We start from the raw sequence: 27948 nt of genomic DNA, 5'->3' as shown, positions 1-27948 counted from the left end.
TTAAAGAAGCCTTCAATCTCTTTAATTGGCATACTCTAGAATCTAGTACGCCAATTAAAGTAATTGAAGAGACGAATTTAAGTTTTAACTAACTTGTCCAATGAGAATCTAGAGTCTCATTGGGGAAGTTAGTTAAATGAATCTCTACATGGATAATTACTTAGATAAATTGATTATAAATCAATCCCATGCGACGGATATCACAAATATTTCAAAAGTACAGCATCAATTCTGAACATGTAGCTATATAACCAGAGGAAAAAAATGGAACTAATAATGAAATCAAATATGTTTTATATATTATAACTATACAAACATAATACACATATCCATTCGTGAGGAATTGACCGGTGTATTCAAGATACTTACTGTTGAGTTAACACGGTCCTCTTTTGAGAACACTGTGAACGGGCGTGTTGTGAACGCATCTCTGCAGCAGCCTCTCTCCCGGTAGATTTGGATTGGACGGACGACGCCAGGAGAAGATGGGGGACGATCTGGGCGATGAGTGGTGGAACCACGGGGGTAACTCAGGTATATTGTTGAACGTCGTCAATTGGAACTTGTGTGATACTTCGTTTAGTACGTAGCGTCTAACGATGACGCTGACGCCTCATCATTGAAGCCCTTAACTTCGGCCAAATGTGCGCAGCGTTAGGCTAACGTTAGCTAACGTTATACCATTAGCTGTGAGTTAGAGCAAGTGATTGGAAGAAACCGTAGACACGCATTGGATAAACGTGTTTTCTAAATGTAAAGGCTATCCCTAACTGTTAACAAGTCAAGCAGTTTAATGTATTGTCTTATGGGTTTAAATGCCGTAAACACGCATGTGTTTACTGCACCACATGTGAACACATGTGGGGGACTGGGGACCGACATCTAGGCGAAAGGAACTCTGGTACTTGTAGTTTTCGTGGAACGTTTTTTTTTTGTATTTATTATCTGCTCTAAACCGTCTATATATATATTTATATATACCCTCACTTAATTATAATCTAGTTTGCAAACCAACTATTGTTGTTGTTGTTCCAGGCATTTAGCCAACATTGGTAATTGAATGTCTTCCACGGTACTCTGCGTTCATGCCGAAACGTCAATTCGTGAACCTTACAATAGAGGGCAGCCTTTTACCATTGTCAGACATCTATTCATGGAATGTTTAATTTGGAAGGCAGCATTGACTACACCAATAATTGCGTTTTGATTACTCAAAGGTTATATTTATTTTGTTATACACTGTTAATCACAATTACGTTTTTAGAAATTAATTATAAAACACACATTGGACCTTGCATACATTAGTTCCTGACATTCTGAGCGGAATGCTCACTGTAGTGTTTTGTAGCACCTATTTGGTCTACAACTATCCCACAAATCAACAATATCTAAAACATTACATTTGACCCATTGCAATGGATTGGTTGAATACCAAAGTACAATTGCCTCTTAAAAGTCTGCATCTAGCCAGGTACAGTTGTAGCTTTAGGCCTGTTGGCCATTCTGAAGCTGTTGCTTTTCCATGTTTGTGTGGAGGGTGGATTATTTCCATGACTCGGTTTTGTGTTCAAAGTTCTGTTTGTCCCTCTGTTATTGTTGGGTCCTTTTGGTTTGGGTATTCTTGTCAAGCCAGGTTTCTGCTGTGAGTCCAGTGGAATCTGTTCAGAGGAAGAGACTAGTTATAGGCTACATGCACGACATTCTCTGTAAAAAAAAAAAAAACACCAGAAACTTTTCTGCACATCATAAGTTAATTCATTTTTCATGGAAATTCTAATTATTATTATGGTGCCTTTGAAATAAAACCCTCTTAACCTTCCTATATGTAGACCTAATTTTAAATGAATATAAATTAACGTTGGCAATTGACAAGCAAGCAAACATAACTGAAAGACTTTGCATTGCATATGCTTGGAAGAAATCCCTATAACCATATGATTTATGAGGACAATGAGAGGGATAACTCATTGGTTGGTACTGTGCCAAATGTCGCACCAGTGGAAATTCCCATGAAGCCTCTGTCGGGCTGTATATTGTTAAACGCATCATCTGGTGTCAGCTTCACCAGTGATTTCACTGCTTTCCTTCATCCTCATCTGTCAACCAGCACAGCGGCCCTTATGTGCAATAAGAATTAGCTAATCTGTCATTACAACAGCAAAACCTAAGTCCCAACGGCTCGTTCGGAGACAAAGCCAAGTGTGTAGGACTTTTTTACGTGTGTGTGTGTGTGTGCATAGATATACATACACATAGTTTACGTGTATCCATTTTGAATTGGCTTTTCAAACACAAATAATATAATAGTCCAAAGAGAGATTTCAAGAAGAAATCTTAAGGAAGTCTTATTTTTTTGAGAGCAATAACATTACGTATGCTGGGTACACACTAAGGGGGGGGTTACAAATTTCGAAAATGTGAGACCACACGCCTAACGATAGATTAAGATACATTTAGCTGTTTGTTCTTTTTTTTGTGTGTGTGTGGAAGGAAACGATTTTGCCAACATAGCACGCCACGCACTAACCGATTCCATTCCGCAACAGCCCCGTCGCAATTTTCAAAACAGTTCATCTCGCCATCAAAATTGCGCGTTTAGTGTAAACAAACATGGCGGACGACGGTCAGGAAGAAGCTTTTGCAATCGGTTTTTCAGAAGTTGTTAACCTCTACGAGCTGTTCCTTCATTTCGGAAGACCACCCCACGCTTGCTTCTGCTGCCATGGCTTCTGTTATGAATTGTTGGTATTACGTTAAATCAGCGTGGATCCCAATTGGCTGTTGTCTGTCCCACGTAAAAAAAATAAATGACCTACGTCCTTGGCTGTCGTCAGGGTTCCCCGCACACACTGCGCGATATCGGGTCATAAATATTGAACGTGTTTAATGTTTGCAATTTCGAATCGGTGAGGCCCCGATCGTTAAAAAGCACTCTTAAGATACCCCACACCACAGGATAATCTGGCAGTAGGAACATTAATAAATCGGGGTCATCCCTATGTTCTCCGGGTCCTATGTTCCCCGGCTTTGTATGTGACCGGGGAGCGAATGTGTTTTTCGTAGGCCGGAATCCGGAAGAATCATGAATATTAGGGTTAGGGTCACCGTTATGGTTAGGGTTAGTTTGTCGTGACCAGGGAACATAGGACCCGGGGAACCAGGCACGTGCACACATAGGGCTTGGGGTGCTTGAGCCCCTGCCCTTTTTGGCTCGTATTAAAAAGTGCCCTCTGAGTGTTCGACCGAAGGCCCCCCCCCCCCCCCCGTCAACAATCGCGCCTGCAACAGCAGGCCCCCCCTAATTATTGTAGTATGTACCCAGCATTATAAGAGACTGTAGGCAAATGCTTAGATGCGGTATGGACTTGCTAGCTGGCCTCTTAAAGGCAAAGAATTCTGTAGTCCATCTTATGCCAACATATCTAAAACCTGATTGGTTTTAGATCTGATGGCATATGGTGGACTAAATATTTATTTGGTCTATTATTGGAAAATGTGTGTTTTTTGTCATTCTCAAGTTTACTTTTTTGGAAAAAGTAAGTCATTGTCCATCTTTTACAGGCAAGTGAGCTTTTACTGATGCAGCTTGCATGAAACAGGGTTTTCCACTGTATCATGGAGTAGGCACTCAACGCATCACACTGATGGTGCACACACAGGCAGCTGAAAGTGTTAGGTGTGGTAGTTGAGATGAAGAGTTAATGACATGGGTTTCTGAATTCTAAATCTTTGCCAAAATATAACACCCTTAACTGTCAACATTTAGAAGTATCCAGTTTAATAACAAAAGGGTGCAATATGGGATCAAATATCCCAAGGCAATTGTCTAAACTTTTTATATTGCTAGGCTTTACTGTATTTATCATGATTATGAAATATAATTGCTATTTATTCATAATTATAACCAATATGATAAATTATTAGCAATCTGTCTTTACAAATATGATTAATAATATTATGTTTGCTAAACGGTTGAAGTCATGAATGAAAAAACAACCAACAAAATGCAATTTTAATCAACAAACTGTATTGGTAAAATATAAAACAACATCACACTTGGTTTGTCTGTAGTCATTCGCTTTTAGTATTTTTCATCTTTATATGTATGACCAAAGCATTTTAGAAGGAAGTCACATTAAAATTAGTCACCTTTTGGAAGATAAAGTGTTACTACAGGTGAGACCCTTTTTTTTTTTCCACAATCTTTCTCATGTTTGTTGTAGCCTGCAGGCAATTAAGTCATTAGTAGATTTTATTCAGGGAGTCATGACTGGTATGGGGGTTGGATCACTCATTCATAAAGGCCACTTACTGTAATATTTGAGGGGTGTGTGTTTGGGGAGGTAGCAGGGGTTATAGTGATGCTACTAGTAATTTTGCCCGCACTTTTAATGTGGCAGCCATTGGTCAACACTTGAGTCCTTTGCTCTTGTCTGAGTGAGTAGTACGACCCCCCGGGCTTGGGTATGCCGTGGGCTGTGCCGTTCAGAGCCGGGGCATATGGACTACCCAGGTGGATGTGGATCTTGTTGTCCTCCGTGGTGGTGATGACACTGGGACTGGACTGGGCACTGGTGGACCTCTGGAGCTGCCAGCTGTTCTGCCTCTCTGGACTCATACGGAACACCGCCTGACCGATGATCTCGGTGGGCTCCGGTGAGCACGTGCTGACGGTGACGATCTGGACGGGGGAGCTGTTGTTGTGGTCAGGGGTTCCCGAGTGCGAGGAGTTCGGGCTCACCATTCGAGACAGAGGGCCCGTGGCGAGTGGGGAGAGGGCTCTGTCGGGGCTGGTCGGGGAGCTCTGGCTCTTCACCGCCGACACGGCTGCATTTTGGATGATGGTGATCCGTTGTTTGTGGGGTACACTGGTAGTGGGGATTACGGCTGTGCTGGTGTAGGACGCTGCATTGTCTGTCGTGGGGCTGCTGATTTCCAGCGTGGCGGTGTTGAGTCCAGGTTCTGGTGTTACTTTGATGTGCACCGGCTGCCCGGGAGTCTGAGTGACAACCATATCCTTCACAGGGTTGCCATACACTAATTCTTCTGTGTCACTGGCTGAGTTGCTGCTGTATCTCCTGACATTGTAATTTGTGGGGTATAAGCTATTTGCGTTATTGTATTGAATCGAACCGCTTATGTCTAGGATTTGATCCTCGTTTTGGTTTAGATCTTCGTCATCACTTTGCTCGCTCACTTTTTCATCGTGACCAAAAGGAACAGGGTGTCTGTAGTCCAGTGGCTGGCCGGCGGGCTGCTCTGTCTGTACCTCCTTGGTAGACTGGTGCAGGTCTGAAAAACGGCGTCCGTTCACTCCGGGCCTCAGACTCTTACTGAAATGTCTGTATCTCTCCAGCTCATTGGTCAGCTCCTCCATCTCTTTGGCCAGCTCTCTGTTCTTGGCCTCTTGGTGGGCCAGTTTCCTCTGCAGGGTGGAGTGGTCCGTCTGAACCTTGGAGATGGACTCGTCGGTTCCCAACAGCTTCTGGAGTTTGTCCTTTAGGGAGTCCACCTCCCGGCCCAAGAGCCTCGACCGCACCTGCTCTTGCTGCAGGCGACGCAGCAGGGCGTGCTCCTGGTTCACCTCTTGCTTCTCTGCCAGCTGGAACCTGGAGAGCTCCCGCTTGGCCTCGCCCAGCTCCTGGGTCAAAGCCGTGGACCTCTCCTGCTCCTTCCGGAACCGCAGCTCCAGGGATTCAAAGTCCTCCTCGGCCTTTGTCAGCTCATTTTCCACCGCTTCCTTTTCGAGCAGCTTCCTTCGGAGCCTCTCAACCTCCTGGCTCAGCTCTGCAGTTTTGTTGTTGTCTGTTTGGTCGAAGTGGTTAGCGTTGTGTGTCAGAGGCTCGTTGATGTCCATACCATTTTCCTTTGTCACTTTTTCACTTTTGTCCTCCAGGACCTGCATCCTCCTTCTCATAGTATTAACTTTGCTTTGCAGTTCCCTATTTTTCCCCTCCTCCGTGTATAGTCTGGTTTGGAGCTCATCTTTTCCTTTTGCTATATCTCTTATCTTGACCTCTAAATCTGCCTTAGTCTTCAGTGCCTGTTGCATCTCCTCTTTCAGCTTTTCTGTCATCGTTATCAATGAGTTCTGCTCATTTTGTTGGTCTTTCTCCAAGCCAAGTTTTTCTGAAGCCTGTCGGAGCTTCTCTGACATAGACTTCCTATCTTCTACCAAAACCACGGTAAGAGCCCTGAGCTTTGAAAGGTCCTGTTTAACCGCCACCTCACTATTTTCTAGCTGCCTTTCTGCCACCTCCAGCTCTCTAACCCGGATCCTCAGTGTGTCCAGTTCACCGCACAGCTGGTTGCTAAGACTCTTCTCCCTGTCCTGGCTCCCTCTGAGCGCGCTGCACTCCTGCCTGCTCTTGACCAACGCCTCCTCCAGTTTATCCAGTTGACTGATTCGGCCGTTGAGCTTGTCCACCTCGGCCTTCAGGCTGCGGCTCTGACTCATCTCCCTGCCCAGTCTGCGGTCCAGATCCCTGCACTGGTCCCCCATGCGGTTCAGCTCCTCGTCCTTCCCCTCCATCTCCAACACTCTCCGCCTCAGGCCGTCCACCTCCGACAGCAAACTCGCCGTCCCCGCTCCTCCCTCCTCCCCGTCCTCCGCCCACCTCACCCTCTCCCGGAGTTCCACCAGCTCCTCCTCCGCCCTCCTCAAGGCGGCCCTCGTACCCCCCAGCTCATCCAACTGGCGGCTGAGGTTGGCCAGGCGCTGTCGCAGTTGCTGTTTTTGAGCGTCCTTGTCTGCCAGTTTGGCAGTCATGGCTTCCTGTGTTTGGCCGTGAACGGACGCCTGGTCCCGTAGCTCGGCCTCCAGTCGCCGGGCCCCGAGCTCCTCCTCTCGCGCTCTGGAGCGAGTGGCGCTGAGCTCCCGCCTGGCGTGGTCGGCGATGTCGGTCAGCTCCCTGACGCGCCAGCCCTCCGCCTCCAGCTCCTCCCTCAGGCTCTGCTGCTCCCTGACCACCAGCAGAGCGAACTGCTTGAGCGTGGTCAGCTCGTCTTTCAGAGCCAAGACCTCTCTTTCGTCGTCCTCCTCCTTCCTCTCCCGATACTCTTTCTCCTTCACAAGCAGTAACTTGAGCCTACAAAAGGGTTGAGATGAGACTAAATGAACGGTGTGTTGTATACAGTTCACATTATGCATGTAACAATAACATCCTAATAGCTGTTTTTTTCTTTTTCCTTATACTGCACCACTGTTATAACTGGACGGTTTTCCCCCTCAAACAGGAAAACCTATGGCAATGACATCATTTCTTGTAAAGGCACTGATGCGTGCCCATTCTCTTGGAAGCCATTCATCTTCCTCTGTTTCTATATACACGTCCTTGTCTGAGCGGACAAATGTACATGTGTTGGCCCTGTTTTGCATCATGTAGCCACATGTGGGTGAGTGTTTTTTCAGGGGGGGGGTAGGTTTAAACCCTCCATGGCAGGCATTCAGAAGGATGTTGTGACTGCCACAACAGATGGTCCCATGGCAGGGAGCGTTTGTTAATTAAGAAGTTCCTTTACCCTTGAGTACTCTACAGACTGCACCCCATCACCCTCCCTCTGTGCCCCTCTAACGCTACCTCCATGCCAGCATAGCGTGGCAGGAATTCCCCCTGTTCCATGAGTAATTACAGACTGGCTCCTTCCACCTAGTCCTGTCACTCTCCACAGATCTCCAGGCACACGCCAGAACACACATGTATTTAGAACACCCTTTTTATTTGTTCATGTCTTTTGTTGTTAGTGGATGTAGGCAAGATGTTGTAGCTGTGTTATAACAGTAGAGGACAGTCATAGGACTTGTGTGGCGCCAGAGAGCAATTAGAAAATTCCCCAACTTCATGCATTGAGTGAGAAACCGGCATGTAGGGCTCCATTTCTCTAACTCCCAGGTTATGATATTATTTGTATGGCTTACATGGTAAAAAAAAAAAAAGGTGAAATCCGTCGTCAATTTAGGAGATTCCATCATTTAAGAGATTTGAAGAGCATGATTGAATGTGGAAATCCGTTACAAGAAGGTTAATGCTTCAAAACTTCAAGCTTTAAGTCTTGAAGCATTAGTGTTGTGTTTTCTAGATTCATCATCCCAATTCTGAAACAAATCCAAATATGTATGTATATATATCTATATATATATAGATATATATATATACACAATATGTCATGGTTCTAACAAATAATTAATATTAAGGAATTACTTCTTTTTTTTTGTACGCAAATTGTGGAGTTTATGTGTTTAAATCTGGAATTATAATCTGGAATCATAGGAATACTACACAAAATTAGCCATCTCTTCTGAATTTAAAACACGATTTCCTGTTTTTTTTTTCATATCATTGGTGAAGTCAAGTTTCGACACTCAAACGGCGCCACATTGAAGTAGTAATCATGCTATATGAATGTTTTTTGTAACTCTTTAAGTACAGCCTATGCGGTACAGCTCAACAGATGGTATGGCTGAAAAACCCTAGCCTGTACCAGAGGAAAAACAGCATTTTACTTCACCATAAACTCCTCCAAGTGCATTACTTTTCATTGTTTAAGAATCTTGCAGTTGTTCCTACCTGTGATGATGGCCTCTGTCCCGTAGGTTCCTGAGAGTTAACGTTCTCTTTTATTCCCCCCTGTCCCCCCCACACCGATATCACACTCGCACACTCTCTCTGCCGGCGTTCCCAGCTATGTGGACATTCCATGCAGAAAACCAAACATTATGAAAAGTGCTCTGCACACTGAGCCCCACTGGCAGCCCGCGGTCTTACATCATCAGAAAGTCCTTATATGGGACTGTACAGTCTCCTCCGCTGTGTGTGTGTGTGTGTGTGTGTGTGTGTGTGTGTGTGTGTGTGTGTGTGTGTGTGTGTGTGTGTGTGTGTGTGTGTGTGTGTGTGTGTGTGTGTGTGTGTGTGTGTGTGTGTGTGTGTGTCTCACTGGATTTCAGCCCATTCCAGATGAGATCATGGTATAGCCATGCCAGAGGGGCTAATGGGAAGGATGAAGGGAGGGAGGGAGGGAGGGAGGGAGGCAGGGAGGGGGGTGCCGGGGCTGGGTGGGTACGTAGCTTTAACCCTTGAGTCGCAGTTCAAACTACGACGGCTACGACTTTTCGTTTTGTATCGTTTGCCACGATAAACATTTTATGAACAAAACCAGGCCCCCCCCCCCTCCCCTCCCCCCCTCCCCTCCCCTCACTAAAAGACTTGAGAACTCTCCAGGAACCGCGCTCCTGCCATATCATATCCTGTAGATACTGTGCTCCGAGCGGGTCCTTTGAAAAGCTAGACATGTTTTGCACTGTAGCTGCCGTGCCTGGGGCCTGATAACCTGACTGAGTGATGACATCATCATCTCGTTGGCCCACAATTACATCCATATGTGCACCTCTCTCTCTCTCTCTCTCTCTCTCTCTCTCTCTCTCTCTCTCTCTCTCTCTCTCTCTCTCTCTCTCTCTCTCTCTCTCTCTCTCTCTCTCTCTCTCTCTCTTCTGTCCTTCATTCTCGTTAAGTTTCCCATCCTGTCTTATCCCTTGTTTAGTTTTGCGATTTCAAATCTTCACTTGGCCTCCACTCTTTTCTGTGTTGTCTGTACTGATCAGAATTTTTTTATTAAATACTACGGCTAACGTTTATCAGCTGAGGTGGTGGGCAAATATAACAAATGGCACTGCTTCTTTGCACTGCTCATCTTGAAAATATGAGAAGGAAATCTGGCCTTTTCCCCTCGTAAAATCACAATACATCCAATTTAATAATGGGGTGCTGCATATTTTATAGGACTGCTGCATGCATTCCCGACTAGTTACGATAAAGAGTTGTGCGGATGAGGTCTCGCTTTATATGCAACTCACGCAAGTCCCCAATTAAGGGTGAAATAGTTCCCCCATGACATCTTGTCAACAGGGAAGCATTTTTTCTTTTAAACTGCCGAAAGAAACACACTGGAAACTTCTCTATTAATAGAGTTGACTCTGCTGGCGGGCGTGCTAGTCAGCATTAACACCCAATGGAGGGAGAGCATGTCAGTGTGACAGTCTTGTGTCATACCTCACCGTTAACACTGGTCTATCGTTGTGTCACGTGGAGGTGACCCATATGCCTCTCTGTGGGGGTCCATTGTATACAGCCTATAGGAACTGTAGAAAGTTCAGCTCTGGGAGCAGAACACATTTAGAACAAACTTTATGTTTTTTTTTCTTAATACAAAATGTTTTCTGGTCCTGGAATGTGAGTGAGAGGTCCTAGTGATTCCTATCCACAACCAACTCCCTAACCAAGATTCATAAGGTCCCATTTCCCTTAAAGGCAGGGCTGGCCGCTTCATTGCTTGTCCTCAATTACACGCATGATTGGAGCCCTCAAAACCATTTCCAGGAAAGCCCTCAAACATGGCTGATATGTCACGGGCCCGCTATGTAAAAGGGCTACTGTCCTCTTATTTCATAGCTCCTAGTGTAGCAGAGGTATAATTTGGAAGGACTTAGGGAACTTGTTGAGGTTTGACTGTTTTTTTTGGCTGCCGCCTGCGTCAAAGCTATCAGTCGTCCATGCCACGGCTCAATAGGGTCAGTGAGAAGGCAGTCGGGGTGGAACCAGCGCCAAACTGTTTTTTAATTCGTTTTGCGTATGAGGTCCCAAGGTCAAATTTTGTACTTAAAAATTATTATGGCTTTTTTTTTTTTATGGCCTTTAGTACGTGCAGAAGGATATTGTTTAAAGGGGAACCGAACACAACAGGACCCAATTGAACAATCCGAAGGGGACACAGCAGTCCCACTCAGAGTCACTCACTCCTGTCCATTCCTCTCTCTCTCTCCTTTCCTCTTTTCTGGGGCTTTAATGAAATTGAAAGAATGCTTCTAACCTGGACTCCCATACTCGGCGGCGGCGCTAATGAATAGGCTCGACAGTTTTTAAGTTCCAGCCGCGGTTCTGCGCCCGTCGACTGATGCGCTGCCAGGTTCTCCTTGTAATTTATGCACGGCTCCTCCTGACACATCACTGGAAGGGGCAGCGGGCCGATGTGTTTGAGTGCACGGCGAAGGATAAGAACAGCTGTGGCTTTTCCACAGTGGCAGCGCCAAGTTTACTTTCTCTTGTTTCTGTTGGGCAGGGCCGAGCAAAAGCATTTCATTTTGCCATGTTCAACCAACGGCAACGCTATCTTTTCTCATTTATCAGCTTTGTTCATTCATCACAGGCCACTTCTTTTTATTCTACAATAAAAGTACAATTGGTCTCTTTCATCCCTGCAGCTCATCCCTTTCTATTGGCGTTTATTGATAAAGAGGCCCACATCAATCTCTGGAGGGGGGGGGGGGGGGGGTTACAAACAGGAAATGGTTTCAAGTGGTTTGCGGGTGTAGGAAAGCGTTTGGGAAGTGTTTGTGACTTAGAGGCTACAGTGGACAGATGAGAGAACATGGGCGCGTTGTGTGTGGCAAACACGTGTGCCTGGTTAACCCTGAGAACCTGTCAAGTCCCAGAGATTGGCCATCTTCGTAATAAATCAAAGGCTTCGAGCACGATCTGGACGGCTTTGGGCCGAGGCGGCCAGATTGCCTGCATTGTTATGCAGCGACGTAATCGTCTTCTGACACGCAACGGGGATCATACTATTGCACGTGGTGATTATCTCCCTACACGCCACGGCCTGAATCGTCTCCATGCGTTGCGGGGGAGTGCGCATCATCTGGTCCGCACACGGCAACCTTTTGATTCAGAGAAACCAGGGAGGAGATCCCAGTCTGGCTTGGTACTAAGCCCCAGGGCTGAGTGGCTCACTCGGGCTACAAGATCTGGTGGATAGAGGAAGAGCCAAAGGCTGAAGAGGATACCAAGGAGGAGCGGAAACACTCCCTCCTAAATATTTAGGCTGCCGCAGCCCGAGATGTGGGCTGTGCGAGACGGATGGAAGGCGATGTGACAGGCGTAGTGCCACGCGACTTGTGTTGTTAGGTCCGTGGATGTGTGCCAGCGGTTCAGAGCCATATCACTCTCTGAGCAGAGGCCCTGCGGGGGCCCCGCCGGCACAAAGCCACATCCGTGTTCTCGGGAAGACGAAGAAAGGGGAACAATATAACAGTTTTGTATACTTCTCGTATCAAATATAAACAGAGTAAAGGAAGTCATCACTCTTTGTGTGTGTGTGTGTGTGTGTGTGTGTGTGAGAGAGACGCGCGCGCACACGTCATTACCTGCACAATGATGATGTTGGATTGTAGGGAAAAAGCCAGAAAGCCAAAGAAGGAGAAACACTTCTAGTTTCCAGATGGAGTTTATCCTTCTGGACCGAAATAGGACTGCAGATAAAGTAATGAAAGACGACGCAGGGTGGTGTGCGGGCGGCAGTCTTACACAGTGACATTATATCACCGACGGGAGGATTTTGGGTTGCTGCAGAGTCCATCATGCTGTCAGCCCATACTTGAGTTCAGGTCAAAACTAGTACAATATGTCGGAGACACATGTTCCTAATGGTCTGCGTGGAGGAGGGCAGGCCAGTGGATGAAAACCCTCTGTGTTCTTGCAGCCAGGAATGTATGAGCAACATGGGGTTCTCTCCCCACACTACAGACCGGCTGTCTACTTATGTATTAATCATCATTAGTACAGGATGGACTTGGACAAGGTTCTAGGAGTGCATGTTTAGGGGGTTTTCTACAATGCATTTCGAATAGCGAAGACACCCAACGCTGCCCGGGACGCTATTCCTGTTCTCCGACGTGGAGCTGGTGCTCGTGCATACGGCTGAGAACGCTTGGACGCTGGCACACACAACCAGACTGGTCGTCTCCCCTCAAGGCAGCGGGCCCAGTGGCGGGTCCAGTCCGCTGCTAGATTACAGAGCAGACTCTGGTGGTACATGAGCCGAGGCAACCGGACAACCTCAGTGCACAGCAAGCCCCGAGTGCTGAGGGAGCCGACGGAGCCGGTGACCACCTTCATGGTATGCCCCTCGCTATGGGTTTGAATCCACGTCGGACTACGAGCAAAGTCGCATTAGAAACTAATTTGCTCTCGTAATGCTTAAGCCTTAAAACCTATACCGTGCGGTCTGGAGTTGGGCACGAGGTTGAGAGCGGTCGCCAATTCAGGACGTGCATATAATTGCATGTGTGCGTGCACATGTTTATTTGTTTTACAAGGCAAAGCGACCGAAGACGGGTTTGCCCACACACCCAAACCAGGCCCGGGCATGAAATGGCCTATGTCTGAGTAGGGTAAGGCTAAGTACAGGTCTGGGGTCACAGACATTCTTTTTAAGTCGACAAGCAGTGGCCGCAACATCTCTGCTGTCTAACTCGGGATTGAAAACTACTGTAGACCAACAAATGCCCAGTGTGCCAGCAAAAGACTAGATGAGAGCGCCACATCTGGTTTGTTTTGATACAGCCTTGTTATCGCTCTACTCGATAATGGTTGTTTACAAAAGAATGGCTTAGGATTAAATTGAAACAGGATTGCTTGATTATCCATTGGTACTGCAGTGGGTTCCACCAACCTCTCCCGATCCTGCTCCAACAGAGTCGTGAGGTCGTCACTCTTCTGTATGAAGGACCGGTGCATCCCCTCTTGCTCCTCCAGCCTGCTGAGGGCGCCGCTGTGCGACCGCTCCACTTCCACTAGTTGGCGCAACATCCGCCTGGAAGTTCTCCTATGGGCCTCCTTCAGGCGATCTAGCTGGAGGTGGAAGGAAGAGACGACTTTAGCATTTGTTTTTATGAATCCAGTGTAGGGGATCTACGTAGTAACAAAAACAAATCCTATTAATCAGAATCAGTTTTGTGTGCTTGCCACTGATCCTTACCTCAGCCATGGGCTTTTCGTAGACGTCCTGCAGTTGGTCCTTCTGGGTCTGAAGCGAGTCCCTCCGCAGGGCCTGGATCACGTTCTCCGGTCCTCTGAACGCATAGTGGGCTTCCAGTAGAGCTGCGTCTGTCATCTGAGCCTTCAGCACAGTGATCACCTCATCTCGGGCCTGGTGAGAAACCCCAAGATGAGCCTTTATTCCGGTATTCAGTGGCGTAAACAAATTTGAGCCGTTTGTACTGTTTGAGGATGAAGTCATTATGACCATGTTTCAACTCTGCTTTCTGTTCCCAGAGTTGTAGATTATTCCTCAAAAAAGCATGAAAGATGGAAACAGATGTGGAAATGTGTTGTTCGTTATCACACCCACCTGTAGTTCCCCTTCCAACATGCTCAGAAGGCAAAGCAAGTCCTCTCGACGTAGCTCTCTCCCCAACTTTCGGCCCTTGCTCGACTCTTTGGTGTCTCTTCCACCGCATCCCCTCGGGCCGCTGATCAGATGCTGGATAGAGTTATCACATTCGATACCAACGCGATTCTGGTCGGCCATTTTGCCATGGTTCCAATTCAAAGTCATGTGAAGCAACCTAGGGAGACATGGGGAAACAATGTTGAGGGGTTCATGATGCAGGGAGCCATTTGGGGTTAGTATTGGTGGAGCCGTTCACAGAGTTGCCTGCACAGACTCATCCGTGGGGTCCACATGAACATAAATGAGGTCATAGAGAACATTGTGTGGATGTATGCCAGGGTAATCTGTGCGCAGCCTGTGTCCCAACAGTATTGGGTTTTTTTCTTTAACGCATTGTGTCAAGGTTGTAGGTTTGGGATTCAGAGAAACTTGTTTTCAGACTTTCCTACCATATGAGGGCTGGTTATTGCAATGTATTCCTCTGGCGGTCTAGTGTGTGCGTGCCTTTTGTGTTTGTCTGTGTTTGTACTGCGAGTGCATCACCATAGTTAAATACTACTTAGGGCTGGCATTCTCTGGCTTGGTTTCCTCATCCCATATTTAGAGGGGCAAAGCGAACGTCATATTGTACAATCGCATCGGAACATGACCTCATCCGTTTGGCCTCCTTTGCTCATGCTCTAATGAAAGCCCTTGCAGGTTAGTAAGCAATGAATAACAGTTGATCGTGGGATCTTCTCCAAACATTTCATCACAAAAGTATCCATGAGTTTGATACGTGGAATGTACAAAGGGAATACAGGCGACAACAAGAAGTGTTTGTGTTTGTTTTATGAGCTCCTCATACAATATATGAAAGCGCGCTAAAGGTTATCCCTTTTGTGTTTTCCTCTCACACTGCCTGAACAAAGACGCAGGCGCAGGCAGTTAGTGGGGGGGGGGGGGGGGGTTGGACAGCTGCTTGTTGTCATCAAGGTCTCTGAGCAGCCTTGGGTCTTGCTAAACAAGATAAATGCTGGTACATCAGGGACAAACATCAGTTCAGTAACAACCCCGGAAAAGCGGGGTGAAATGGATACATTAGTCCATTGGTTGTGGCTGGAACATAGCCAGGGACATCCTTTAGACTTCGATTCGTTGTCAGGATAGAGGCACGAACTGCACATCCCCCCCCCACATAGCATCCCTCTTGTTTTCCCCTTGTTTTTCTCCAGACATGGAGAGTGAGCGGTGTCTTCGAGTGGGTCTGTTGATATCGATCATCGAGACAGATGGAGCCAGCTATGCCTTCCCTGTTTGTTTAGACTATCAAGAGGGTTGATGGAAGGTCTTGTCATAAACATAGTGGAGGGTTTCTTGGCTCATCTCAAAGGACGTTGAACCCAAACATGGCCTCTTCTACTTCTACTTCTTCCTGTCCCTTTTCCTGTAACCTGACAAATAGCTGTTTGCAGCTATGTATTCACATGGTCACAAAGACAGCAATTTGAATTAATTACCCGGAAGGACAATTAATTTAGACTAATGTCATGGTGTTATTGGTGTGAACAACAAAGTAATTTGCGATACAGTACCGCCAGTACTAAACTTTGTAGGGAGATGCACATGCACATTATGATTCTGATAGACACGCGCACACACACACATTCACACCAGGTACAAGCACAGCAAGTACATGTGCTATATTGGTTTTGTGCAAATTCAGTGTATCTGTATTCAATGGCAGGCAAGGTTAACCCACTGTGTTTGGCTGGCAGGTGTCTTGTCTAGGTGTCTGCTTGTCTGCAATATGCTCATATACACCCACTTCCATCATAACACCACGAGTCTTACAAATAATAACCGTAACCCTCTTATTTTTACCGACACTCAGTGCACAATACATCTACCCGGAGTGTTACCACGCACGCTGCAATTTCATACTGCCAGCAGGCTTGCAGTTGACCCAGTACGGTCATGACCCGAGACTATTCATCGTTCACTGTTTTCTGACATTTTTTTAACAGTGCTATGTAAGCGGTAATAAAGCATGTTGAGTTTATCAGCTGCGCATGAAGACATCAATACAGCGCTGAGTGTGCCTGGCCGGGCCTTATCCGCGCTGTCTTTGGCCATCCATTTATTACCCCACGTCCGCCACCTGTCACAGGGGAACGGGCTGAACTGCCACTGCCCACCATGGCTCTCTGAGCCAGTGTCAAGTTGGCACAGCCTGGTGCCGCCGTGATCCAAGTCTCTGGTTGGCAACGGCCGTGTTCCAGGCTTAGTGTGTTGAAAAGGTAGTCATATATAGTTATTTAGCCGGGTGAGTAGCTTGAACAAAAACACTAGATGTATTTATATATAGAACATTTACATTTACATTTAGGGCATTCAGCAGACGCTTTTGTCCAAAGCGACTTACAATAAGTACATTTGTCATAAGAAGTGAAACAATATATCGCTGTCGGTACAGTAAAGATGTTCATAGAACCAAGTGCAAGTACTATCAATCGCTAGGCTAACCCATTCCCCGTGTACAGCAGTGATATCTAGCTACTGCAGATGCTACACAATTAAGTACTAGGAATAAATACAACATACATTAAGTGCGTTCATTAAGTCCCAGGACGTACAACAGACAATAGTGGGCGGGGGGGGGACTGAATGGCTATGCAGAGTCTAGGTGAACTCTGAACAGGTGAGTTTTGAGTCTTTTGCGGAAGCTGGTGAGCGACTCTGCGGTCCTGACATCGGCAGGGAGCTCGTTCCACCACTGCGGTCCCAAAACAGAGAAAATTTGTGATTTTGCTAATCGACCTTTGATTGCTATTAGTGATGGCGGTACCAGACGTCCAGCTGAGGTAGTTGAGCGGAGGGATCGAGCTGGGGTGTGTGGTGGTGTGACCAACGCTTTGTAGGTAGGCAGGGGCAGTTCCATCGACCGCCTTGTATGCCAGTACCATCATCTTGAATCTAAACCTTTTGTGTACTTTCTTGACTAGAGGTCTGTGTAAATCTGTAGCGCAGAGAAACACTTGTTTGAACTCATGAAGTCATACTTTCTGTGAATCAGTATCCATTGCAAAAACACGGCTATCATTCACCAGAGAACATAAAAAATAGCTTAGCAAGCTTCACTACGTAACTCTGAGGATGTTCTTTGGGTTTTAGTGAGGTGGAATTTATACACCTTGTCCCGGGCACCACAACTTCATCGGGGATCACACGAAGGCATTCGGTATCAGAACTTGGCCTCCTCTCCTCTCCTCTCCTCAGGATTGATCAATGAAATCTCCTGACGCTGCTATTGCAGCTATCTTAGTCCTCCCAACACTGCATGCACTGCCATATAACACATATCCCTGTTCATATTTTTTCTTACTTGATTCGTACTCTTTTTTTTTGAACAGTTCTCGGAATTTTACAATATGATCCTCTGGCTCAACTTGTGATTGAATCCATTCCTGCGTTGTAGCTATTTGATAAAATAAAAGAGCACACACACACTTCATCTTTTGGCCCCACTTTGATGGCGAGGTGCTGCACGGCGTTCCGTTGTCTTAAGCCTGATTTGTCTTTAAAGTGTGGCTTACAGTTGTCTCGGTTGCTAAAGATTTAATAGAAGGGCAAGACTTAGCCACCCATTTAATGTCTGCATGAGGTCACACATGCGCTTATCCTGCCCCTCGTTCTTAAAAGTCCTCCTATTTTAATGAAAAAGAGGGTAATGCGTACACACACACACCGCTTATTTATGTTCATATTATCCTTATATTATCAGTGGAGAAGCTATATTCGTTAATCCTCCAATTGGATTTAGCAATTTGTTTAGTAGACGAAACTTTCTAAATGTTTAGTCTTTTGTGTAAACTGGTCCTGCACGCCCATTAATCAAGAGATTGAGGCTAACGACTTGGGCTGAAAGCATAACAGCCCTTTTGAGGCCCATGAGGTAATGAGATATGGTACACATTTTTTAGCAGTGATGGAAATTGTGTTTTTTTTTTTTGCTTCTTGAGGTTCGAGGGGTTTGGTTAGGATTCCTTGACAGAAGGTCATTCCTTCAATGGGCAAGACATGTGAAATTCTACCACTATATGGTGATTGTGTGTGTGTGTGTGTGTGTGTGTGTGTGTGTGTGTGTGTGTGTGTGTGTGTGTGTGTGTGTGTGTGTGTGTGTGTGTGTGTGTGTGTGTGTGTGTGTGTGTGTGTGTGTGTGTGTGTGTGTGTGTGCACGCGCGCGCACCTGAGTTTGTGTGCACATTTCAAACATTACATGGTTGACCTCTATCCTCACTCTGATATCAGATCCTAGATTCCTCTGCTATTGCATCAGAGGCCCGTGGTGTTAACGGATGGAGAGTGAAAGGTGAGAGCACAGTGTTACAAATATCGTCCACATGATACCCGCCACTGGTCAACGGGGGGAGAAAGGGAGAGAAATCAATTTTGGAAGTAGAATATCGCCAGAGAAGGGAAGTGCAGCGGCTGAAACATTAACTGGATGGGATTTTATGGCCTGGCCTTGCGAGGGAAGATTTGGCAGAAGGAGTAAGTTGCAAAAGTACGGTAATAGTGGCGTTGACACATATGCCAAAGACTCCTTCCATTGTGGAGCCAGAACAACAACATAATATGGTCGGGTCACCGGAGGAAACTGAGGCATAGTTTAGAGATGTTGTCATGGCTTGACCAACACTAGTACTCATTAGTCTGGCCCATGAAAATGTCCACATATCCGGTGTTCTTAAACAGATTAAGCACCGTCCCTAATTTCTTAAGACGCAGCCCTGCAACAGCAGTGTCCACTAAATGCATTACGTCTTAGAAACGCTGCGAAGAGATGGCAACCAATCTTGACCCATCGCAACCACCCCCACCCCCCTCCCCCAGATAATTGGCTATAAACTGATAAAAGTTTCCCCAAAGACACTCAGGCCGTATGGGTAACATCTGTCATGTCATCACAGGTCAGAGTGGAGGTCGCTCGCTATTGTTTGTTATTAAAGTGAGGCGGACCAGCTGTGTGTTGACTATGTTAAACACACACACACACACACACACACACACACACACACACACACACACACACACACACACACACACACACACACACACACACACACACACACACACACCAACCGTGGACAAACACAAGATATTCCCCAAACTTGCCTATTTCATTAAGATCTATTGCTGGCTATCTAACCAAAGTTGAACTTCAGAAATGTTTTTGGGAATGTTGTGCTGTGGCCATTAACCAGGGATCTGCTTGTAATAGAAAACATCATGCCCAGAAGACCTACATAAACCATTTCAAAGATATATATATATATATATACGTATAAATATAAACATTCCTATATAGTTTTACAGTGAACGACCATTTTATATCAGTGGAATTACCCTATCTTGTCTTTTACTTCTGTGACCATTGGAAAGCTCTGTGATTCTATGCTTCTGGTGCTCCCCCTGGTGGCCACCTTCTTTCTGTGCAACCTTTTGGCACTGCTGCGCTGCGAACACAAACAGTGGAACGCCCCGAGTGGGCGAGATCAAATGAATACACACAGGCTGTTCTATTCCCTATTAGATTAATTTCCTCTCCATCGTTTCACCAACCTAGGTCTAACAGTAAAATGTATTATGAGACTGGTCACCATTATTTTTCCCTCCTAAGATGTATGTCTCCATCGTTGGAGAATAAACAACTGGGCTGAATGGTGTAAGCAATCAAAAATGGTTTTCTCGCCACCATGTTTTCATCTATTTTGTCTCCAATGTCTCATTCCAGTACACGCTGCTGGTTGGTACATTGCAAGTGTACCTTAAATCCGCTATTGATTTAACAACAACACATGCTCAATAGTGAATTTACAAAGAGGAAACTGCAGGCCTCCAAGACCAATAAGTGTAATCCCCAAACTGGGCCACAGGAACCTGTCCCTGGATGAGTTATCGATTGCTCAACCCTTTGCAAATCGATTTTTAAAGAAGGTACGATATTGCTTTTGGTGGAAACTCATAAATCCTGCCATGACCATAAACAAAAGTATCCCGCCATATTGCTTCCACACAAGAACTACAGGGCCATGTGTGTGCGTGTGTGCATGCGTGCGTGCGTGTGCGTGCGTGTGCGCGTGCACAGGCCCAGGTCCTCTATGAAGGGTAATTGGATGAGCCATTGCAGGCGTTCTAAAGGACCATATTGGTGGCAATCGCGGTGTCCTGTTCCCCTCCACAGGTGTGTGGTGTATCTTTAATCAGACTAATGGAGTAAAGTATGGCGGCGATTAAGAGCTTTTCTGGGGGACACTTAGCTTTATCTGTTCCCATGGGATAATCACCCCAGAACGACAGTGGGGGGGTGGTGTGGGGGGGAGCACTTTAAATAGTCACCGCTGTGTTAGGGTGCCTGTGACCGGCCCCCTCATATCCCCGATCAATCAACCTTCGCGGCGTTATCTGTCCGCAGACGGTTCAGCCCTCCCGCTGAAAACAATCCATTGAGTCCCATTAAAACTTAGTCCAGTGCCATCGACCACCCATTACAACCAGTCACCTCCATTGATAATCTATTAAAGGCAACCGCGCCGCGCCTGTTTCTCTGCCCACGAGCTCGAAGGAGACCATTCCCCCCCCCCTTCATTGATCTCGGGGTAATCTGAGCCCAAACGCATTGACCTATATATTCATAAAGAGGTAGATCGTTTCCCCCTGCAGCCGCCATCTGGCCTGGGGGATGCCACGGTCAAGGGTTAAGGGATGTCCGTGGTGTTCGGCTTCGTAGTGGATCATGCAAGAACATAATCCCAAGCTTTCTCACAGTGATGGCACCAAGCAAATTTCTTTCTTTCTTTCTTTCTTTTTTTACCATTTGGCAAGTTGTGAGCTAATCAGAAACAATGATTGCTGCCGTCAGTGTTTTGTTGTTTGTTTAAAGTTTAAAGTTTTTCTTTGGTTTGTAAATGTGTCGGCTTTTCCATGTTTAACACCATGGCTGATTATGTTCAACAGCACCTTGCTGTAGTATCAGGAGTGCCAACTACCTCATAGTGATAGTAGTACTTTCTAAACTATTGTCTCTTTTATTATTGGAGTATTCTCCAGGAAATGTGATTTTTTTTCTGCCAATCTGCAAATGTGTGAATGGATTCTGGGCTATATACCCTGCTTAGCCAGCTATGCTCTCGCAGTCTTCCCTGCGACGGATAATGCAGCCCACCTCTCAACCCCCCCCCCACCAGGGTATCCCGCACTCATCCTCCTCCACCGCGTAAACCCAGGAGCATGGCTCGCTGAATCAGCAGCTCGTCATTACACAGAAACACACGCACAAGGGAAATCTAGTGCGTGATGGACCCCTGACACATTGTCAGGGTGGTCTTTGTGGTAATGAAGAGATTAGAAGCGAGGACTCTTAAGCCCCCACCGTCAATCTGGCTGCCACTTCAGCACCCCTGAACTTAAGAGGGGGGTCGCTCTTATCTCAGGCCACCATAGGGCAGAGTAGAGTGGAGATTTGCATAGTGTCAGTACATATACAGGTGTAATTATTTTCTTACGTGACATTTATTTTAAATTAAAAGATGTGGAAATGATAGGGAGTGGTGTATACATTATTTCTTCCCAACAACCCTTGAAGTGCATTAGTTGTATTGCATTGTCAAATCAAAGACACCATTTATTTTTTTATATTAACCACACTTTGTGACAAGTATGCGACAAACAGTTTGAAACGCCTTTCCTTATACATCTCCTGATCACGCGAACACACACAAAACCATGATTCATGCCACAAAAGCACTTTTTTTTTTTAACGTAAGAAGTAACTTACCTCTTCAACAATATGGAGGGGACAGGGCAGGGTCAGGCCTATTTCTTCCCCATGGAAACCTTCTTCAGTGTTTTTCCATCCACCTTCATGTCCTTAATTGCTCTTATAGCCATCATCATATCTTTGCAGTCATACATCCTCCATCCCTCCTTTTGTCCTCTGTCCATTGGCACCTGTGTGTCTTTGCTCGTCCCTAGAATGGTCCAGATTGTATTTTATTTTTTTTTCTTTTCCCTCAAAGGGACTGGGTCAACCAATGAGGTGTCCCCGGGTTGGCTTGGTCTGTCACCGGTGGGTGTGGTCACCCAGAAGGCAAAGACACGGCTCCTCACCGGTGGCAGATGACTGCATGGATGGCTGGAGGGGGTGGGGGTGGGGAGGGGTGAGGGGAGGGGTGAGGAAGGGAGGGGGTGGGGTCGCGTACAGACGCACAAGATGAGGGCTTGGTGGTCACCGATACGTAGTGGCAGGTCACACAAGTGGTGCAGTGATGCGGGGGCAGCGAGCCGCCGCCGCCGCTAAAAGAAGAGAGGCTAGTTAAAATTACGTGGTACGTTAGAGTTTAAGATTCCAAGCCAATACGCAAGATGGGAGGGAGGGTTCAGGGAGTTCTTTGTAAGGAATTGTCACCGCGTTATTTTGAGCCGGCTGTGACACCCGCCCCGAGAGCTCCCCAGAGAGTTTTGGAGGGGAGTTAAATGCATCACACAACCCCACCTGACCCCTTTTGTCCAAATATACTCTTTTATAAAAGCTTCGACGCAACTGCCGTTAATTCCACACCAAGGCCATGAACTCATGGAAATACCCTCGCCTTAATCTGTGCGGGGAAGCATTACAGCCGTGAAACGATCTGCTGAGTGAGCACCTACAAATACTTCTATTGCTTTTGTCAGGTGCTAATCCTACCCCTGACCTTAAACAACTTTAGATGGACCGATACCCACTACATGCACAGAGTCCAGGCCTGGTCTATTAATATTGCAAGATTCCCGTTTTTTAACGGGGGATAATTCCATCGGTGTTCCGGCAAGCGTGTTATTTGTTTTTAAGCTTAGGCCGGTATCCGTGACATTCGTGGGGTTGTGCTTGATGTGTGGACCAAGGTTCAAAGCCCAAAGGTGGGAAGCGTCCGTCCCGCTGTGGCGTCCCCCCCGTCCGTCCCCCCCCCCCCCCCCCCGCTGAAGCGGCTGTCTGGTACCTGGTCTCACGTCGATGACCCGCGGGGCTGCAAACTATAAAGGGATAATGAACCACGACTATGGAAATAATATTCATAACAACCGAAATTCCTCACGCTTCTAGACCATTCCCATCCTCCACTGACCCGCCCGTGCACTCTCCCAAGTCTCGCCGCGGAGCGTGTTCACGTGTTGCCGCCGTGTTTGAAGCCCCTACGAGAATAGCGGGTTGACAAGCACCGCCGAGCAGCGTGGCACCACAGACGGATGTTTTATTCATGGGGTGAATTACGGCTCTGGCAATGCCACTCGAAAAGACGACGTTAAACCCCCAGCAGAGAACAGGAACAGGAACGCGCCTGTCCACTTCACCTTCATCGCTTTGGATGCCCTTGTAAAATCAAGATTTGCACTTAATGTTTCCCACCTGTATTGGCACAAATAGGACAATGGGGGGGGGGGGGGGAATACTAAGCTATAGTTGGGTTCTGCGGCCGGCGCGTTCCTGTCGTAATTAAAGCTTGGGTATTTACGAGCAAGTGTTTGTGGTCGCCCCACCTCGCTGGCTTCACAGCACGAGGCTGGGGCCTTGGGCTGTGGAGGGGTGGAGGAGGAGGATGATGAAGGGAGGACGAATGTGCGTGCTATAGACGACTGCACCGTTCCGACCAAAGAGCTTGGAAGGAGACGATTCACTTTTCAAATACTGTATTGGTTCTGTGACGATTTTGAGTCTTAATGTGTGATGGGTGTGTTCTGCTGTATGTGTTGAATTCTTCCTTTTTAGAAGAATGAGGTGATTGACTTGAAGTCATTTCTGATTTTGGGTCTGTGTGGTACAACAGATCTTTCCGTCTCAACGTGACCTTGGGTCAGACCTACTGTCTGACGGGCCTCAGCTTGGCCTTGCAACCTTGCAGAAGTTGTGCACCAACATAATAAGTAAATCGCTTGCATTTTAATGAGCGCATGTTTCTTTCTTTTCTTTCAGATGTATCTGATAAAGAAGGAGAGGTCGAGGAGAAAAAAAGCCTCTCAGAGCAGCCAGTGACACAGACCAAAACAGGGAAGAAGAGAAAGGGTTTAACAGAGCCACCAGCGAAAGCAAAGAAGAAGAAAAAGTCTGGCCAGGTATCACTGTTTTGCCGTCGGTCGGAAGTCTTCCGAAACGCTGAGGCTGATTTAACCGTTGAATCGTACCATTTTACGAGCTTTCTCGGAAACATGACATCACTGATGTTAAATTTAGTTTTTAGCACATGACGCACTGAGGTTTTATTTAGTTAGTAGCACCTGCAAATTAAGTTTTATCGTTCCAAAGAATGTCTTGCACTTGACTAAATCCTTTAAATATATACTGCGCAACAACATGAACAATGCTGATGTGTTGCCCAGAAATCTGTCTAAACAGGCGTTTTCGAATCCCTGCCGGCATAAACACTTATTTTTTTTAATCCCTTCTCCACAGAAGGAGTCTATCGTTGTTCAGGAAAAGGAACAAGATGACGCAGACAAGGCAGCGAACCCCAAAAAGAAAAGGCGGGTGAGTGTCCGCAGTGACACCTGCTGGCGTGAAGGAGGAACTACGAGTGATTACGGCTGGTCCTCCGTGTGGGCTACTACTACGAGTATGACCGTACGTGTATGTTTTGTGCAGAAAAAGAAGACCATCACAGACGTCCTGGCGGTGTCCGAGCCCAAAGCAGGCTGCCCAGAGGACCTGCAGAAGATCGTCATCGATTACTTCTCAGACAAGCGCTCCGTTATCGAGATGGAGGAGCTGAAACTGAAGGGTGAGCGGGGAGAGAGGGGGGGGGGCTGCCTCTCCAGCGAGGATAAAACAAACCAGCCGCTAACTAAAGTTGACCGGTTCACTCACCGAGTTGTTCTTTATCTATTTCGTAGACTCCAATTTCCTGACGTGCAACGACCTGACACACAGCCTGTCCTCCTACCTGAAAGAAGGTGAGTGGTGCTTGGCGTTTTAATCTGGGCCGAGTCCTTTGTCCTGCTCAACACTCAATACAGCGCGGTCTCCGATTTTTTTCGGGATCCCCGTAAAAATGTGTGATTTTCCTCTTGCGGAACATTCCCTTCGAATATATATGACCCGTAATCTTTCACGCATGGTCACGTTCGAGACAAGCGCTGACACCGCTATACTTTGTGCCAACCACGGAGGCCAAACCACAAACGCAAGATTTGTGTTGGGGGAAAAAAGGTTCAATTCAAATTGCCGACTGCTGTTGCTTGTTTTCTCTGAACGTGACCAATAAACTTTTCCCCCCTCCACTGCGCTCAGTTTGCCCCAAATGGGCCAAGGTCCAGAAGCAGCACACGGAGAAGAGCGCCGTGCCCCTCCTGATCGTCTGCAGCTCCGCCCTGCGAACCATCGAGCTCATCAAGTAAGTGACCAGTGACCGCCGGCCGTGGTCACACGGTCCGTCCTCGCCACAGTATATACCTCTCCGACCCGGGTTCAAAACGTGACCCCCCCCGGTTTTGTCCCCCGACAACAGGCAGCTGACCACCTTCAAGGGCGACGCCAAAGTGATGAAACTGTTTGCGAAACACATCAAGGTACTGTGGAGAGGATCAACCTCGTCGTGTGTGCAGACCGCATTTGCCGGGTGATGAACTAGGCCTGGGCAATCAAACGATGAATGATCGTATCGTGATAGACTTTTGATCAATATCAATATAAAACATGTTCAATATATATCGATAAGAGACTGGACCACCGAATCCAGCAGCTGGGTTTGTTACACAAACACGGTTCCATACTTATTTACAATATTTGAGTGTTTTTCATTGTTGTATCGACATTGGAGTATTTAATCAATGAAGAACAGTGGAAGGTCACATTAAGTGTTGAACAGAAGTGTTTAAATCCAGCATGGTAATTCCTAGTGTCTTTAGGTCATTAAAATGATCAATAGTTATCGATTATCGATCAATATGATCCAAGTTATATCGTGACATGTCTTTCAGCCGTATCGCCTGTGGGCGAACTCACTGAGCGGCCGGTGTCGGGGTGCAGCTGGGGACTGGGGTGAACTCTTGTGTGTGTGTTCTGCTCAGGTGGAGGAGCAGGTGAAGCTTCTGCAGAAGGGGATCACCCACATCGGAGTGGGCACGCCTGGTAGGCTCCAGGTCCTGATAGAGAAAGGTAGGCCGGATGGAGCCACTGCCCCCCCGTTCAACCCCCGTCCCCGTGGCTTGTACCGGTACTATGTACGCTAGTGGGCGCTGCCTCTTTTACAGGGTGTCCGCGCATCCTTGAAAAGTCTTAAAAAGTCTTAAATTCATGTTTCTAAATTTAAGGCCTTAAAAAGTCTTAAATTCATGTTTCTAAATTTAAGGCCTTAAAAAGTCTTAAATTCGTTAAAAATGTCACATGCTGGTCTTAAATACTGTAACTCAAGGTCTTAAATTTGTCGGGGCAAGACTATTTATTTTTTCGGGACTTTTCGGGAAGGACACATAGAGAGGCTTCTTTCTTGCTAGATACTTGGTCGGAAACATGCCGTTAAACTGCACTTGTGCTTACAGCTTTTGAACCAGAGAGCACTGAGTATCACTTTATGTTCAACAAACAGACAAAAAGTCAACTTGAATGAGTCTCATTGAGTGACACACATGCTATGCTTGGGTTGTAATACAGCGGGATCCCCCCCCCACCATCGCGTGCTTTAGGTCTTAAATTTCATTCAAGGTGGTATTAAAAAGGTCTTAAAAAGTCTTAAATTTGACTTGCTGAAACCTGCAGATACCCTGTTTTAGCCACGGATGTGTTTTAAGCTTGGTGACAATTTCTCTCTGAGTATTATTATGGAGGAATATGGCTGATATGTCGTAACGTCTTCACAAGGAATCATCCAGCGATTCTTGTCATGTTCTCTCGGGTGTATTTTTTTAAATCAGATGGCTCAAACAGTCAAAGGCGCTACAAAAATCTGACCTGTGAACTCTGACCTCTCCTCTAGAGGGCCTAAGCTTGCAGTCCTTGACCCACTTGGTGCTGGACTGGAACTGGAGGGATGTGAAGTACCGAAGGATGGCCGATATCCCAGAGGTGCGGTTATGTTTATTTCAGTATTTTTATTTTCATGTGCACAGAGAAAGATTAAACTGGGCACCGAAAAGCTTGAGCCAAGGCAAGTCACAGACTCAGAAATAGAACTATTCTAACATCCAGTTAAATATATCTCACAGACACGTCCGGCAGCGTGGGTTGGTTAATGGCAGAATATAATATGTGCTGCTGCTGCCCTCTCCTGGCCCACAGTGGACATTTATGCGGTGATATTTGATGTGTTTGTCTGATGTGTGCTTGTCGTTCTCAGGTCAAAGTGGACCTGCTGAAGCTGCTGGATACTGGGACGCTCAAAGGATGCAGGGAAGGCAAGGTCAAAATTGGCCTGTTCTAAGTCAAGGCTGACTTTGATGATTGCACCAGTGTTTTCTTAATGGCTTCCTGAGTTCTCTGTTGTGTTTGTCTGTAACAATGCCATCCGCTAATTGTGTGTGTTTTAGTACTTTTAGGAGACACTGTCAATACTTTGATGTTTGCTCATTTGTCAAGGTCAACACTGTGTCCCGTTGGGAAGAATTGAATAAACGGAGCGGGGAACAGAGTGAAACCGGCCTGTGTTTGTTTACGTTGAGCGAGAGAGAGGTCCCACCTACTGAGGATGTGAGGTCACAAGGCTACCCGCCCACTCG

The 27948-nt window shown here is 46.6% G+C and overlaps 2 protein-coding genes across 2 annotated transcripts; one reads left to right on the top strand and one right to left on the bottom strand.

Annotated features, from left to right (window-relative positions):
- Positions 1 to 456: 456 nt before the first annotated feature.
- Positions 457 to 27860, top strand: cmss1 (cms1 ribosomal small subunit homolog). Its single transcript, XM_084478318.1, has 10 exons — positions 457 to 534; positions 24215 to 24354; positions 24692 to 24766; positions 24881 to 25016; positions 25129 to 25188; positions 25526 to 25628; positions 25743 to 25803; positions 26305 to 26392; positions 27210 to 27298; positions 27570 to 27860. The coding sequence occupies exons 1-10, from the start codon at positions 486 to 488 to the stop codon at positions 27651 to 27653; spliced, it is 885 nt and encodes a 294-aa protein (XP_084334444.1). The 5' UTR covers positions 457 to 485; the 3' UTR covers positions 27654 to 27860.
- filip1l (filamin A interacting protein 1-like) lies at positions 4011 to 22197 on the bottom strand. The gene is made up of 5 exons (XM_084477986.1): positions 22043 to 22197; positions 14182 to 14398; positions 13810 to 13980; positions 13504 to 13682; positions 4011 to 7088 (listed from the first exon to the last, which is right to left on the bottom strand). Exons 2-5 carry the CDS (start codon positions 14386 to 14388, stop codon positions 4292 to 4294), a joined length of 3354 nt encoding a protein of 1117 aa, XP_084334112.1. The 5' UTR covers positions 14389 to 14398; positions 22043 to 22197; the 3' UTR covers positions 4011 to 4291.
- Positions 27861 to 27948: the final 88 nt, after the last annotated feature.

The sequence above is a fragment of the Micromesistius poutassou genome (genome assembly GCF_964030765.1).
Source record: "Micromesistius poutassou genome assembly, chromosome: 14".
Lineage (NCBI taxonomy): Eukaryota > Metazoa > Chordata > Actinopteri > Gadiformes > Gadidae > Micromesistius > Micromesistius poutassou.
The sequence above is the reverse complement of the archived record's forward strand: the minus strand, read 5'-3'. Positions and strand labels throughout refer to the sequence as shown.

Bases quoted from the DNA above. Each gene is read 5' to 3' on its own strand.
- cmss1 (XM_084478318.1), top strand. From the start codon at position 486: ATGGGGGACGATCTGGGCGATGAGTGGTGGAACCACGGGGGTAACTCA. The intron at 24,767-24,880 runs GTGAGTGTCCGC...TGTTTTGTGCAG, and splicing joins ACCCCAAAAAGAAAAGGCGG to AAAAAGAAGACCATCACAGA. The intron at 25,017-25,128 runs GTGAGCGGGGAG...TCTATTTCGTAG, and splicing joins GGAGGAGCTGAAACTGAAGG to ACTCCAATTTCCTGACGTGC.
- filip1l (XM_084477986.1), bottom strand. From the start codon at position 14,388: ATGACTTTGAATTGGAACCATGGCAAAATGGCCGACCAGAATCGCGTT. The intron at 13,981-14,181 runs GTGGGTGTGATA...GTTTCTCACCAG, and splicing joins TGTTGGAAGGGGAACTACAG to GCCCGAGATGAGGTGATCAC. The intron at 7,089-13,503 runs GTTGGTGGAACC...ACCCTTTTGTAG, and splicing joins TTGGAGCAGGATCGGGAGAG to GCTCAAGTTACTGCTTGTGA.